Source organism: Hippopotamus amphibius, chromosome 15 (assembly GCF_030028045.1).
Source record: "Hippopotamus amphibius kiboko isolate mHipAmp2 chromosome 15, mHipAmp2.hap2, whole genome shotgun sequence".
Lineage (NCBI taxonomy): Eukaryota > Metazoa > Chordata > Mammalia > Artiodactyla > Hippopotamidae > Hippopotamus > Hippopotamus amphibius.
The window spans coordinates 37298948-37315587 of record NC_080200.1 but is presented as its reverse complement, the minus strand read 5'-3'; the positions used below and the strand labels follow the sequence as shown (position 1 = coordinate 37315587).

Here is a 16640-nt window from a genome sequence, read left to right as displayed (position 1 = left end):
GTGACCTCAGAGGCACTGCTGAAAATCACTTTTTAGGAATAGGTGTCACCGTTATCATGATTATGATGCTGAAAGCTCGGCATCTCTGTACACCGGTGCTGAATCAAATTTTGTTGATGGTTTTGGGGGAAGTAGAAAAAAGATAGCTTTATTACTTTGCCAGGCAAAGGGGGACACAGTGGGCTCCTGCCTGGAGAAACTATGCGTCTCAAGCCTAGAGGATTTGATGAGGGGTTTTAAACTACCGTCTGAGGGTGAGGTCTCTGACAAGATTCGGGTGTACCTTGTGAGACATAGAACAATCATGGTTTTAGGAGCCTAACTAACTAGATGTGAATCCAGCCCTGGTATTTTTTTACTCTTGGACAAGTTGTTGAAACTTTCTGAGCCTTTCTGCACATATCTCCTGGGGTTCCTCTGAGTGCGAACTGAGCTGAGGCATGTTTGTAGAACATCTGCCGAGGTGCCTAGCTCAGTAAGCGCTCAGTCAAAAGTAGTTATTATTTTGTGTTACCTCTCTTGCAGGATCATAAACTCGAGTTATGTCATTTTCAAGGCAGAATTCATTTTGTATTAGAGGTATTTAAGAACCAAACAGCAGGAGAAAAAGTGGGTGTGAGACAGAGGACCTCTAGAAACCACATAAAGCATATGCGTTGTCCAGTGACTTTATTTCTTTTCCTTTTCCTTGTTTTCCCTCCTACTGATCTGGTAGTTATCTTTTGGAAACTTGAGTGTACATTTGTGTTTTCTGTCATGGGATGTGATCAGATATTTTGTTCTGAGAATGACAAAAACATCACATCGGCGTACTTACATGATGGAGTCCCTTCAGATGCAAATGAAAAATTCACTGTGGTGTAAAATATTTATTAAACTGTGGAAAATACATCACATTCATTATATTTTGTTTCCTTTTCCTTTCAGATTGCTTGAACCACATTGTTTCCCTTTGTCTTTGGTTCCAACAGAATTCTGTCCATCACCTCCTGCCTTGAAAGACGGATTTGTTCAAGTTGGTTATGAAAGATACTTTTTTCCTTTATGTATACTCTTCGCTGCAGGTTCTCGCCCTCTACTGATGTCATAATCTATTTCCCCTTCCATGATGAAACAGTGCTAAAAACATTTTATATGTGCGTTTTAGTTTAGCAGTGAGGGTTTCTGTTTGTGACCTTTCTTCTTTGGCCCCAGGCAGTTAGAATTCTGCAGGAGGCAGTATATCTGCTGTGCTAAGGGAAATCAATATCACCACCCAATGAATTAGAAATACAATCATGCCAGAGGGCTGCTAAACATTTCCATTCTGAACACGAAAGTAGGAATCTACAAGCAAGTTTTTCAACATAGAGAACTTTCCCTATTTTTCCCACTGAAAGGAGTTTTTTAAAATTTCTCATAAATACAAGGGTTGGGGTAAAGCATTAGATTTATACCAGGAGCCAGTAAGACAGTTAGCCAGTGTCTGGTGAGATATTTTGTACTCATTGTACTTTGAGCAAATTTCTTGTTCAGGAAGGAACACAAGTCATCTGCCACTTGTCATTTTGGGAAATTTTCTTGGCCTTGGGGCCATTTTAATCCATCCTCTTCTCACTCCTTGTTATGATGAGGCTTTGGCTGCAAACCCTAGGAAGTGTCTCTTCGTGGCTCACACAGGAGCTGTTGTTCATCAGGATTTTCTCAATGCTACCAGCCTCGCTTTCTCCAAGAAGGATGTTGCATCTCAAATGCCAAATGCCAGGCCTTGCATGTATGCTCACTGACTGTTTGCTGAAATATTCGCAGATGTTGGGAAGGGTGTGTGTGTGTGTTTATGTGTGTGTATGGAGAGACAGAGAGAGAGTGACCCTAGGATCTCCAACACTCACATTGTCCCACTACAGTCACCACAATCCGTGAAGTTCCTGAAGGAAACATGCTTATGGAATGAGGCCAAGCAAACTCACATACTTCAGCAAACCACGACGAAGCTGCTGTCTTCAGCTGTAGTGCATGTGGTGCCCTGGAAGGAGCCGGGGGTTCCAAACACTGTCCCGTGGACTGGCTACATCACAGGCACCCAGGGAACCTAACAATAGATTGCTGGGTGCCCCTTGTTCTCCATTCTGCCCCCCCCCCCCCATTTTGTAGGTCTAGGGTAGAGCTTGAGAGTCTTTTTTTTTTTTTTTTAATTGCTACTAGTGATTCTGACAGAGACAGCCAGGTTTAGACATTGTTGAGTTAGACTTTCGCATATAGAAGTCCTTTCTGCAAGGTAGCAAAAGGCCTAGGGGCTAGAACAAAGAAAGATAAGTATCTGTCCCCATTTTCTTCACATCTCAATGCCAATCTGGGTGCTCTGTTTCCTACCAACTCCCATGAAGCATCCAGACTTGGTCGGGGGAGCAAGACTGACTGCGAGAAGAAGGCTACGCAGAATTTTGTCCGAATGCTGACAGCAGAGCTGGTCCAGCTCCAAGCCCTCTCCTAGGCCAGTTTTCTTTACCATCCTCTTGAGGAGTAGAGAACTAGAAGGATAAGAAAAGGAGCCAAGAGAGACACCAAAGGAGTGTGATGACTCCCTCAAGGCTCAGACTCCAGATTCTTCCTTGCTTCACTGTGGAATCTCGCCTCCTGGCGTTACAGGCTACTGGCATGTCCTTGAGTGTGACTCAGGCCCAGCATCACTTCCGTGACATGATGGGGCCAAGGAAGGTGGTGGGGGAAGATCAACCTGATGCGTCCCCTAAAAGTCATCAGTGGGAAACTCAAAGTTTCATGAACATGTTGATAGGATTTGAACATTCCTGCCTGTTCATAATGGCAGTATTGCCAACGGACAGCCTGTAACACCTCACTAGGAAGAGTTGACTGACAAGGACATTTTCAAAATCTGATAACAGACTTTCCTGAAAGTATAAGAGAAATTACTTGGGCAGTGTCCACTAAAGTAATTTGAGCAAAATATTTAGTACAATGTTTGGTTTGGGGGAGCAGTCAATAAATTATAGTGCAGTGGCATTAATAGCTTTATTTCAATTAATGGTGATACCAGTGTTGTTGGCTAGAACTTTACAGGAAAAAATACTTTTAAGGACAATTTTCAAAATGAGTTATTTGAGTGTAAGTTGCCTGATGATTAAAGAAGTCGTGATTATAGGCTAATATATCTAAAGAAACATTTTATTAATGCACAAGAGACATATTCTTCCTCTGTCCATCTTTTATTTCTGCTTAGGATGAAGGCGCCATGTTTCCTGTTGGGAAAAACATAGTGTACACTTGCAACGAAGGATACTCTCTTGTTGGAGACCCTGTTGCCAGATGTGGAGAAAACTTACAGTGGCTTGTTGGGAAGATGCATTGTCAGAGTGAGTGCACTTGATCATAATTTAAGATGAAAGACTAGTGTGGAAGGAAATAAATCAGGATAAATAACTGTTCACCTTATACCCCTTGTCTTGACCTCCGAGTTTCAGGAATGCCTTGGAAAACCCTTCAGCTTTCTCTAGTTGCTAGTGCTCCTGTTAGGCGAGGCACATTTTATTGCAATTTAAAAGTTTCTGATGCAGATTAGAATAGGTTAGGGGGCTCAGTTCTGGCTAAAACCATCAGGACATTCTTTAGAGTTCAATTACCAGGGATTTAGCACAATCTATAAGCCTTAAATGCTTTTGATCCTATTGTGTTTGGATGTAGGCATCTGAGTAAGTGCTTCTGCATGTTGTATCACCCTGACACTATTCTCTGGTTTCTATCTCAGCTGTACTACAATGTAAGATTCTTCAGCAGATGGATAGACAGAGCTACAGGGATGTATTTTTCCTATATCGGTTGGTCTAGCCTATGTGAGGAAAGTCCTAGGGCACACATGTACTGTTTATTCTCTGGAGTAAAGCTGAGATGTCAGGTATACATACATTTAGACTTGGTAAATGCTACCAGTCTTCCAAGTGGTTGTATCAATTTACATGCCAGACAGAATCTGAGAAGTCAAGATTTCTCTGTATCCTCACCTACACTTGATATTGTCTATATTAAAATTTTTTTTTAACTGTACTGGTGAGTGTGTAGCAATATCTTATTTTTTAATTTGTATTTTTAAATTTGTATTTCTTCTGATGACTAATGATGTTAAGCCTGTTTTCATATATTTTTCTGGCCATTTGGATACTTTTTTTTGGAAGTGGTTGTCTAATCTTTTCGGCATTTTTTTCTGTTGTTTTGTTAGTCTTTTTCTTACTGATTTGTAAGGTCTCCTCTTGTTCTCTTTGTCTCTGTCTGTCTCTCTGTCTCTGTGTCTCTTTGCCTCTCTGCCCTAGAGTCCTTGAGAAGAAATAGACTATCAATATTGCTGAAATAGAATATATATATTCCCTAGCTAAGAGTAATAAAGCCAAAAGTTAGTTCTTTGAAAAGATTAATAAGATACTTCTGCTTGAAGAGCTTCTTTTTCTTTATTGTGTATCTACCGGTGAAAAGCTGTCCCAATATTTGTTCATCTAAAACATTTTTATTTTATCTTTACTTTTGAAGGATATTTTTACTGGATGAGGAATTCTAGGTTAGCATTATTTTCTTTAAACCCTTTAAAGACTTTATTGCATTGCCTTCTGACTTCATTGTTTTCCAGCAAGAAGTCAACTTTCAGGTTTATTGTTTCTCCTTTGGAAATCATATTTTTTTTGTCTGACTGCTTTTAAGAATTTTTTTTGTTTTTTTTCCAGAAGCAACTCTACTCTGATGTGCCTAGGTGTGATTTTCTTTGTCTTTGTCCTGGTTGATCTTCAAAGCACTCTTGAACTTATGCTTTAATGTCTTTTGCCGATTTTAGATAATTGTTCACCTTTGTCCTCAGATATTGCTCTGTCTCGTTCTTGCTTACCTCTCCTCATGAGACACAAATGATACATTTTTTATAATGTATGTACATACGTGTGTAAATATATATGTGTGTGAATGTGTGTGTATGTGTATATATATATTTCTTTGTTTTGTTTTGGGTTTTTTTGGCCATGCTGCTTGGCTTGCAAGGATCTTAGTTCCCTGACCAGGGACAGAAGCCAGGCCCGCAGCAGGGAAAGCACAGAGTCCTAACCACTGGACCACCAGGGAGTCCCTACATTTCTTTGTTTTACATCAATTTTTCTCTCTCTGTTTCATTCTAAATATTTTCCATTGATCTTTATTCCAATTTATTAATTCTCTGTACAGTTGTGTATAATCTGCTTTCAAGAACTCTACTAAGCTCTTAATTTCATTTTCCAATTCTAGATATTCCATTTGTCTACTTTTCTATACTTTCTAATTCTCTGTTGAAATTCTCCATCTTCTAATTTAATTCTTTCCAGAATATTAATCATAGTTATTTCATGATCCATGTCTGTTAACCCCATCATCTGGATCTGCTGTAGATCTGTTTCTATTGTATTTTTGAGTGTTAGATTAGTTTTGATTGGATGCCAGACTTTATATGTAAAATTAATTAAGAAATAATTTGAGGCTTTGGATGACGTTGTCTTCCTCTAGAAAAGATCTAGGTTTGTTTCTGGCAGGAACGAGGCTGGTTTATGTCTTGTTTACCTTTATCCTAGGTTGTAGCCATTAAGGGATTTAAAGGGAAAGTATGGGACTTCTGAGGCTACTCCTTTGTAACAGGATTGGACTCTAATTTGTGCTCTCCTAGCCCCACGAGACTGCTAAAAGCTATGCAGCTATTCAGCCTCTGAGCTGCAGCCTTCTCCTTAGTTCTGCAGCCCTTCAGCACATTAAAATTTTTTTTTTCAAATTTACAAATAATCTCAAGGACAAAAGCATTACCAAATATTGTAATCGCCACTTTTGACTTCCATTTTGAGTCTTGGATCTTCAGATTTCCACTGCTGTGATTGCTGTCTGATACTCTCAGAAATACTTTTTCTTTTAGCTTTGTGCAGCCTTTCTATATGTCTTAGTGGGAGCATCAGTGTGAAACCAGCAAATGTGTCATGGCCAGAAATAAACAAATCTGATGCTAGATTATTAGCTTTTTGAAGACAGAGTATGTGACTAGAATTTTGTGTCCCTAGCAGCATGCAACATACTTGCAAAATACAGACACTCAATAAATGCTGATTTTGAATGAATGAATGGATTTTTCTGATGAAAATGGTGCAGAAATAAAGCAGCACTTTGTAGAATATTGTCCAAAGTCCACTAGAGAGACTGGCAAAGTTTTTTTTTTTTTTTTTTTTAATTGTGATTTCTGACTCGCTTTCCATGACTATACGTTTCTCATGTTTCTCCTTGTTTTTTCAAGTAGATTTGAGCTAACGAAGGTAACGGAATAAGAAAAGATAGAACTGGGAAGCCAAAACAGATTTAACACTTTTATGGTTGCAAGGTTAAAGGTGGTTCTTTAAAAATTTCAGATAACAAAATATTTAATTGGTTGTATGCTAATGATATGCAAATGAAAATTCTGGTGGGACTTTACCAGACAAGAGAGAGAGAAGCGGCAGCTGTGAAAAGTCTGGTTTTAATAGCAGACTGGCTTGAGGACTCCAAAAGGCTTATTCATTTTAAATTGTCACATGGCTTTGGGGCAGGGGTGAAAGGGTGGGAACTGTTTTGGTCTTCAGTCATTCATGTCATTACATGCCAGACACGGATAGGGCATGTCTTTCAGGGCATCCTAAGAGTGAACTTGACTCTTCTGCTTTGTCTTCTAAATAGAAAAAGCAGAACAAGGGTATCAGCACCATTCGAGGATGTCTTTTTTTTTTTTATTAAAGATGATTAAGGAAAGCAATGACCCTTGTACTCTGCTCTCTTTTTTCTTTAGGAATTGCCTGCGTTCTACCTGCACTGATGGATGGCATGCAGAGTCATCCCCACAAACCTTTCTACACCATTGGCGAGAAGGTGACCTTTTCCTGTTCAGGTGGCAGGTCCTTAGAAGGTCCTTCCACATTTCTCTGCGGATCCAGCCTTAAGTGGAACCCTGAGATGAAGAATGCCCAGTGTGTGCAAAAAGGTGAGTGGCTCCTGGGTCTGTCCAAGGACACCTGCACTCAGGGAGTGAGTCCCTGTGGCAATTCTTCAAGGCACTGAGCCTCCATAATGGAGTCATTCCCTCCATTCCTGTCCCGCTATGAAAAAGAGGTCAGTTCATAGAATGGGGAACAGATTTTTTTCACATGGCACAGATAGACTCACAGAATTCAAGGAAAGGCAGGAAGAGCCCTGGTGATTCTGAAATTTTAAATTAAATCCTTCATATCAAAGATTAGCTTTATATTTGTTAGAGTGCCAAGAAAATAAAGAATTTCTAAAAGCTGATTTCTGGTTTCCTCCTGATTTTTTAAACTGTGCTGTTATGAAATATAGAGTTGGGATCAGTATTTATGTAAAATTCTGCATGTTTCATTTTTGGGCTCAGAGGTTATCAGTGTTATTGAAATTGAAAATTTAAAAGCATTTACATTTAGCGCTGCAAAGTAGAAGTTGTTGAAGGAAAAGTATTGTGATTTGTGAAGTTGTTCTTAATAGTAGAAATCCAATTATACAGTATTATGAACACATGGCATATTAAAATGGCCTTTTTTTAAATTTTAATTTTTATTGGAGTATGGTTGATTTACAATGTTGTGTTAGTTTCAGGTGTACAGCAAAGTGAATCAGTTATACATATACATATATCCACTCTTTTTTAGATTCTATTCCCATATAGGCTATTACAGAGTATTGAGTAGAGTTTCCTGTGCTGTACCATAGGTCCTTATTAATTATCTATTTTATATATAATAGTGTGTATATGTCAATCCCAATCTCCCAGTTTATCCCCCCTTTTCCCTCTGGTAACTGTAAATTTGTTTTCTAAATCTGTGGCTCTCTTTCTGTTTTGTAAAAAAGTCCATTTGCATGAAATGGTCTTTTAAGATGCTAAGGCAGGAAGAGATTTAGAAAGCCAAGCTATTTCTTTTTTAGAGATACTTAAGATGGGATGGATTTGTTTTCAAAATAACCTCCTCTTTCTGCTTTGTTTACATTTTTTTAAATAAATGGAAAATGTTATGTTTTCAACAATTAAGAACAAGAAAGAAGAAAATTACACTTGCATTCTATTTTATATGGTAGTCTTATTTCTTGAGTATATGATTTTTAATTCAATGCTGGAATTTGTCCTCTATGGTGATGATGAAGTAGTTGCTTCCATGAGTAATAATATTAGGTGAATTAGAGCTTCACAGCTGAAGAGAGAGCAGGCTGTGACTGCTGGAGCACTCTGACTGGTGGTGTTAAACAGATCACAGAGGACAGAATGGGAGGGGCAGCGTGTTCAGTGGAGTGGCCGCCGTGCCCGCTCCCACGTGCTCTGTAGCTGTCAGAGGCCCACACCAGTGACAACTGCTTTATTTTCTACGTGCACGGAAGTATAACTGAGTTTATTTGGGATAAAGTGATGGGCCTGTATCAATAATACTAAAATTAAGGAGAACAATGTGCAAGTTGATGAGGTTGCTCCTTTCTTCCACATAAGCTTATATACCTTATATACTTGTTTTTTTCCTGAAGTGTTTTTTTCAGTCATTTTATAGCACAGTTTGATATGAATTTTCTCCCACTCAGTAGCAAATTCTATTAAGGTTTTAATTAAGGGTGTTTTTCAGACCTGTGTGTTTCTTGGAAGATGTGGGTAACAGTAAGAACTACCTTTAAACTAAGCCTGTGACAAACAAAAAGTTCCAGGTTTGTCAGCCTCAGAGTTTTAAGACACCTGCTGTATAAGTATTTAGTCTTCTTTTTTTTATTGTGGTAAAAATACACACAACATACAATTTACCATTTTAACCATTTAAAAACGTGCAATTCAGTAGCTTCAAGTACATTCCCCTTATTGTTCAACCATCACTGTCAACCATCTCCAGAGAGGATATTTGGTTCTAAAATAGTAAAGGTATATACTGTAGGTGGGCCTTAAGAATGAGTTTATTTGGTTAATTAAGCTATGAAGATAACAAAGCTACATTCTTTTTAAATGCAAGAGTCTTTGGTCTAGGTAATTCTGCAAGCAGTTTTTCAAAAAGAAATTATAATAACCTTTAGAAAATATTTAAAGGACGTCCCTTGGTGGCGCAGTAGTTAAGAATCTGCCTGCCAATGCAGGGGACATGGGTTTGATCCCTGGTCCTGGTCAGGGAAGATCCCACGTGCCTCAGAGAAACTAAGCCCGAGAGCCACAACTACTGAAGGGTGTGTGCCTAGAGCCCGTGCTCTGCAACAGGAGAAGCCCCTGCTCACCACAACTAGAGAAAGCCCGTGTGCGGCAACGAAGACCCAAAGCAGCCAAAAAAGAAAATAAATTTTAAAAAAAAGATTCTGAACCCACCTTAAAAGAAAAAAAAGAAAAAGGAAATATTTAAAATCTAAAATTCCATCCTTACGAATGATTAGCAACAACACTGCTAATAATAATGCAGAACAAATTTACACGGCTTAGTCACTGAACTTCAGTTTTGGTATATTTAGATCAGACCTTCTCAACCCCAACACTATTGGAATTTTGGGCCTGATAATTCACTGATGTGGGAGCCTGTCCTCTACATTGTAAGATGTTCGGCAGAATCCCTGGTCTCTGCTCACTAGATGCCAGTAGCATCCCACAGGGGTGACAAACAAAAATGTCTGCAGACATTGCCAAATGTCCCCTGGGGAGCAAAACTGTCCCTGGTTGAGAAGCATTGATCTAGATAATACCATTAAAATCTTTTATTTTGGAATCATTTTAGATTTCAGAAAAGTTGCAAGTATAATTTGCACATACCTTTTACCCATCTTCCCATAATATTAACACCTAACATACCTTGATATAATTTAGTTGGTCAAAACCAAGACATTAGTATTAATTAGTACAATACTATTGACTAAAGACTGTATTCATACATCACGAGTGTTTCCATGGATGTCCTTTTCATGATCTAGGATCCAATTCAGGATACTACGCTGTATTTATGATAATATCATTTTAAAGAAAAATGTTTAAAGAATAAGTACTTGCTACACAGATTGCTGAACACGGCAGGCATACTTCACCTTGCTACCATTTTTACAAGTTTATGCCATCCTTGTTCATGAGATTTTCCTGTCATGTCTAAAGCTTTTAAGTTTTCCAAAGTAAGGAACTATTCCACAGTTTGTTCACCCATAGAAACAAAGACAAATGACCTTTTATAGATATATCCAACAGGTAATTAGTTTTATGATGCAAAAGTATATGCCACTGAATTCCATTGTAATGAAGCTGGCAGGAGGTGGAAATAGCAGGATGGTGTAGACTGTATACACTGTAGTCCGGCATAGCTGAAGCCACAGCAAATTGAAGTCTTGTAAGTTGGACCAAGGTGTTTTCCTGACAAAACTGGAATGATGATTGGTTTTCTGTCAGTTTTTAGGAAATATAAAGTAAAGGCAAGGATTTTAATAATGTAAGTACCTCCAGACATTTACTCACTGTTGAGGGGAGACCACTTGGACATTTACATGTGAGACGTTATTATAGATGTCCTTGAGATACTGCAAGTTCTCTACGTATGGGTCAAGTTTTGATGCTGCTTTCTGTCTCATTATAGGCACAGTGGGCAAAATGCATCTACTTAACAAACAGTTTTTCAACCCCCACCTACTTGATGAAAGGGCACCTACTCCATGGGCCTTCAGTTCAGACAAATGTGGACTTAAATCCTGGCTTGGCCAATTTGTTAACCAGCATGAATTTCCTAACTTTTCTGACTCTTAGTTTTCTCATCTCTTAAACGGGCATTTATTAGGGAGGATTAAATATAACAACGTATCAAAAAGGCAGGGCCAAGAGTAAATGCTCAGGCAGTGGTGGCTATTATAACCAATGAAATTATTTGTTGGACGCTCCTAGGAACGCTCTGTCTCTTGTAAAATGCTTTATAGCTTTATTTCTTTTTACGGTTTGAACTTGTTGCAGTTGAAATGACAGAGCCTAGGTGAACAATTAAAATAACCCTCATTTACTACAAAAAAGCTCTTCTCCTAATGATCACATTGCCATCATTTTAGCTGCCCCTTTGACACCGGAAATGCCTGAATGTCAGCGCTGGGAGAAACTGCAGAATTCAAGATGTGTTTGTAAAATGCCCTATGAATGTGGGTAAGCTCTGGCTTCTTCTCTGTTTTATTTTCTTTAAAATAGATGGGATGATTTCTTAGATGCTAGTCTCTGTTGGATCAAAGGTGTTACTTACCAAGGCTTAAGGGTCTTTGCATTTCAACCCAGTCCATTTGCTGCCTGTTACTTGCCTGGGTCACTGGGGCTGACCATTAGTGGTGTGAGGCACTGTTCTAATCTGGCTGGTGGTGAGAAAGGCTGAAGAACTGCTTGAGTTTGCTTATTCTCTGTATAAAATGGGACAAAATGACAAAACTGTCACATGAGGATTTTGAGCTTGAGGAGATTAGGGCTGACATTCCCTTGAGACATAAACTCTCAAAGCAATACCAACAGAGGAAAAAAGCAGCTGCCTTTCTGATTCTTGAAATATGTTTGTTTCTCGGTTTGCATTCTAAGAAAACCACCCCACTTGAAATCACTCCATTGTAGAAAGATATCTGAAGTAATTACTGGATGTTGGATACGGATGGCATGATTAAATTAGAACAAGAGGAGGTTTACTGGTGACATTATTTACAGAAATGTGCACAGAGTAAAGAAAACTGCAAGCCACGGGGCAGTATTCCTGGATTGGTAGTGGTTTGGGTTTACAGTATCTCCACGTCCAAGACAGAAAGTATGAGAGAGCAGCATGTATGAAAACGTGTTGATAGAGGACTAGTTGAGGAGGAGGAGGAGTTGAGTCCCTCATTTTAGGGACTTCAGAAATCCTTAGGAGTGAGCCAGCGGGGTAAAAACCCCCATTGTACTCTCTTCCCTCCCTCCAATCTCCTGCCAGACTCCCCCATTGATCATACACCCCTGAAACTAGAGGACAAGGAAGTCTATTAATGTGATCTATACATGTCAGCCTCTCAGGCAGGGTGAAGAAGCAGAGAAGGTGTATCCAGAGAGGCAAATGCAAGATATCCAGTCCCAGGACTTACTGGCCATCTTTAAGGTTAAGAATCAAAACACAAATTTATTGGTCAATTAACTTGGCTTTCAGTTAGTAAGGTCATCAGAACACATATCCAACTCTTGAACACCTACCTTGGAAAATGATGACTATGGTGGTATCTTATAAGAAGTAACTTCTTGTGTGAAGGAGAACATTAAACTGAATAGCATAAATGGAAATGGTCAGCCCAGAATCTTCCGACTGTGCTGTTATTCTCTATTAATCATTGTTTACTCCGATTCATTTTCATCCCTTTCCAACTTCTCTGATTCACTGAGTTTATCGGCAGCCTGTTGTTTACAGACATGGTAAGAGTTTTCATATCAGATACTGATAACGAGGTAAGTGGCCTTGTAAGGTCTCCGCCCTTTAAGTTGTTCTGAGTACTTCTATTTAAAGTTTAAATAAACAGATAAAAAAAAGAGATACAAGGATTTGTTTCTGTTATGTAAATGTCCAAATAAATTTATCTCTTGGTCAAAGAAAACATTTGAGCTAAATATATAGAGGTAAATGTAAATTCTGTCTACTATCCAATGATGCCTTGTTGTCCAGGATTTCACTACAGTAATGGCTTCCTTACCCATCAGCATTCAGAAGTGTGGTTGTTTTTATTAGTGACATTTCAAATAGTTGCCACTATTTTAGCACCAATGCATATAAGAAAAGTAACGCATTTTATGGAAATATTTCTAAACTATTTTGTAAACATAGATACTCTAAAAATAGCTTTGAGAAATAGAGTTCATCTTCCCTTGAGGATTCAGTCATCAGCTGTGGATAATGCTGTAATATGGACCAGAACTCTCAGGGCTGCTGGGCTGGGAGGAGCTACTTTCTTCTGCAGTCAATGGCCGCATTTGACTACCATTCCTCTGAGTGTTTGATCTCTGCTAATTTTCTGTCTCCTCCTTTGTCATCAATCTACCAGCTGTTGCTAGCCGATGTTACCTTCTCTTCTAATTTGCTGTATCTGATCTGTTCTAGATGAATCTAGATTGACACTAGATATCTAAGTTTGTAAAAATTGTGAGTCAATACAGAGCAAAATATGTCCATTTTGCATTTAATACGTCTAATGAAGAGCATTTGCATTTCTGTTCCCTTGTTTCGCGGTGGGTGACACCTGAGGTGCTGAGCTCAGAGCCTCATCTTTCACTTCTCATTCACAGCTTTGAAAAAAGAAAATCTGGTAAATAAAGTACTTTCAAAAATTTGTTTCAGATCCTCCTTGGATGTATGTGCTCGAGATGAGAGAAGCAAAAGGATACTGCCTCTGACAGTTTGCAAGATGCATGTTCTCCAATGTCAGGGTAGAAATTACACTGTTGCTGGTAGAGAGAGCTGTACTTTACCTGCCTCAGCTGAGAAAGACTGTGGTGTGTGTCCGCTGTGGGGAAAATGTGATGGTAAGGGGCATTTCATGTTTGTAACTATAAAAGCCTACAATAATAGGAGTGAAGTTTTCAAAAATGCAGTTTTCTAGTTTAGCAGCAGATCAAAGCACATCCCTGAGGATGTCAAAGACTCAGACTGGTCTGAGCATGAACTCTCCTCCCCCGTTGCCTTCCGTGAGAGGGGAGTAGATCAAGAACCGTCCCTGATGGTCTGAATGTCCTCCCGACCATCACTCCACCTTCATGATTTTTGCTCTATCTCTGTATTTTCCATACTACGTACTCATTAGAAAAGAAACAGACTCACATAAAAATGACACTTTTTAAACGAGGAAACTTTATATCACATCTTTAAAAGGAAATATCACTTGCCATACAAATTAGGTAACCATAAAAATACCTACAATGAAATAAAACAAAGTTGGAGATTCTAGTCAGATGCCCGTCAAAGGTTGGGGGATGGTGCCCCCTTGTGATAAGGGGTGTTTAACAAGTATTAGGGGCACGTTGAAAGCACACCAGGGCCAAGCTGACACTTTCCCCTAGAAGCAGTCAGAAGGCTGTGAAGAGAATAGAAAAGGAGGTGCTACATTCTCAGACCGTGATTCCATACTTGCTGGTGCTGTGTCCAGGTAGCACTGAACGGTGATCTTAACAGCCACTACCGGCCAGCCCACCTCCGTTAGGGAAGAGCTGGGTTGCTGGAGCCAAGTCACCGTCCTGTTTCCCCATCTGCACATTTGGGAGCCGGACTGTGTGATCTGGATCTGTAAGGTCTCTGCCAGCTCCTCAGGCCCTCCCTTTCCTGGCCGATACCTGCTGGGCACCTTTCCATGTGCTCCTGTCCCGTTTGCAGCAGAGAGGATGACACGTATAACTCTAACCATGTCTGGGTCACTTTCGGTTTGGCAGTCACCACAGTCGGCTGGCCGACCTGGTTACCCTCCTTGTGGGGAACCCAGCTGGTGTGTTCCAGCCTTCAGCGTACTCACGGCTTTCCTTCTTCACGGGACATGAGGCCGTTTGCATTTCATGCCCCCTCTCTCAAAGCAAGTCACTTCTTCTTTTCTTTGTCTCCCTCTGTTTGAGCCTTGCTGCCGGGCTCTTTGCTGAGGTCTGCACATTTGGTCTGGGGGTTGGAGGATCACACCGGATCTGGGGCTCCTCTGGGCAGCACATGGAGAAGTGAACCGGCCTGCGGGGTCCAATAGATAGGAAGCCTGTCACCAGCCTCAAAACCTACTTATTCTGTCTGAGTGGAGCGAAATGCCTCCCTTGCCCAGTCCCGCTGCTTTTCCTGGGGGCCGGGCAAAGGGGCCGGTAGTCGATTGCATCACGTGAGGCAGGAGCATCTATAGCTTTTCAATCATCAATCATCACGACTTTGGACGTGATGCCCCTTGCCGCCTGCACCGCCACCATATGCCATCAAGCCTTTCTCGCTTCTTTTTTCCAGCCCAGAGCAGCAAGTGTGTCTGCAGAGCCGCCTCAGAGTGCGAGGAAGCAGGGTTCAGCGTCTGCGTGGAGGTGGACGGCAGGGAGCGGACGATGACAGAGTGTGAGGCCGGCGTCCTGAGATGCCGAGGACAGAGCATCTCAGTCACCCACATCCGGCCCTGCGCCGCGTAGCTCCCGGCGCCCTTGGGCCTGCTCGCGATCACGCATCCGCTGTGGCCAAGTTAAAAGCTCTGCACAACAGGCCGTGTAGACAGCTTCTCAGCACGCAGGCCCATTCTTTCTCCTTCCCCTCCGTGTCCACTTCTCTCACCCTGCAAGCCCTGAATAATTACACAAACCTTTGTTCTCCCAAACCCGAATCCAGACTCCCTTTTTCTTCTTCTTCTCTCTTTTTTTTTTTTTTTTTTTTTTACAGCAAACTGCACATATTTAGAGTGTACAATTTGGTATCCCAGTCTCCCAATTCACTCCCCCCCCAGTCTTCTCATTTTTAAAATGTCAGGCTGAAGGATATTGATGCATCTTTGCAAGAGCTAACTGCGTGTTCTTGGAAAAATTGCTAACTTCTGTGGACCTTGACTTTTTTTTTTTATCTGAAAATTAGAGGGTTAGACTAGAGAAATTTGAATGCTCTATGATTCTTTTATGTATAATTGACTCTGCCCATGGGCTAGAATACGCTGTACAGATTGGTTAGGAGAACAGAAAGGTTAGAGAGGCTGCCTTCACACAGGGAAACTGAATACAAAGGGGATCTTGAATGGGAAAAGGCAGATACAATTTTTCCATCCCAAGTGGTAATCTCAGGCTTCACCCTGTTGACCCAAACACCACACCTAGAGATCCCTAATCTTGTCAGTAGGTTGAATCACCCACCATCTGAGTGAAATCCATCCTGTTATGGTCACAGGGGCACCTTCTACCTTCTTGTCTGAGAACAAGTACAATTCAGGCTTCTCTCTGGAGCTTTTCTTGAGTGTGTGCCAAACACAAGACCTGCAGTTGGCCCCCTTCCCCCCCTTTCCTTTTGTGGGAAGCATCATTCATGCCTGAGCTATTGAGCGATCGAGGACTTGGGAGAACAGTGTAGTCTAATGTGGATACGCCCCTAGATATTTCAGGGCGCTCCACAGGCAGATCCATTTGAGGCATTAGTCTTCTATTTAGTCCCTGTTCATCTTTCATCAAAACAAAATAGCAGCTGCAGGCGGTGAAATGAGTGGGCGTCAATGGAATTTAAAATATGCTTTTATATAAAAATAATATCTGTATTTTTCTGATACATTTCAACGAAACTTTAGTTTGAATGACAATGATTGAAAAACTCATTAAAGATACTATCCTTTGGAATTAAAAAACCCGTGTTATGTTTAATTTTAAAGAATCTTTCCATGAAGGATGGCTGTTGTGCTCTTTTTTATTTTGTATTTATTTATTTTGTAAAGATTTATTATTTATTTATTTATTTTGGGCTTCATTGGGTCTTTGTTGTTGCACATGGGCTTTCTCTAGTTGAGGCGAGCAGGGGCTACTCAGTGCGGTGGCTTCTCTTGTCGTGGAGCACAGGCTCTAGGCACACGGGCTTCAGTAGTTGTGGCACGTGGGCTCAATAGTTGTGGCTCATGGGCTCTAGAGCGCAGGCCCAGTAGTTGTGGTGCATGGGCTTAGTGGCTCTGCGGCA

The 16640-nt window shown here is 40.5% G+C and overlaps 1 protein-coding gene across 2 annotated transcripts in view; it reads left to right on the top strand.

The window, feature by feature from the left end:
- C7 (complement C7) overlaps positions 1–16262 on the top strand; it is a 59366-nt gene extending 43104 nt beyond the window's left edge. For both annotated transcript variants that reach the window (XM_057709355.1, XM_057709354.1), the window contains 6 exons: positions 928–1015; positions 3221–3353; positions 6806–6997; positions 11053–11143; positions 13329–13513; positions 14958–16262. In XM_057709355.1, the coding sequence (XP_057565338.1) occupies positions 928–1015; positions 3221–3353; positions 6806–6997; positions 11053–11143; positions 13329–13513; positions 14958–15130 (862 nt within the window). In that variant the 3' untranslated portion in view covers positions 15131–16262. The remainder of the gene's footprint in view (positions 1–927; positions 1016–3220; positions 3354–6805; positions 6998–11052; positions 11144–13328; positions 13514–14957) is intronic.
- Positions 16263–16640: the final 378 nt, after the last annotated feature.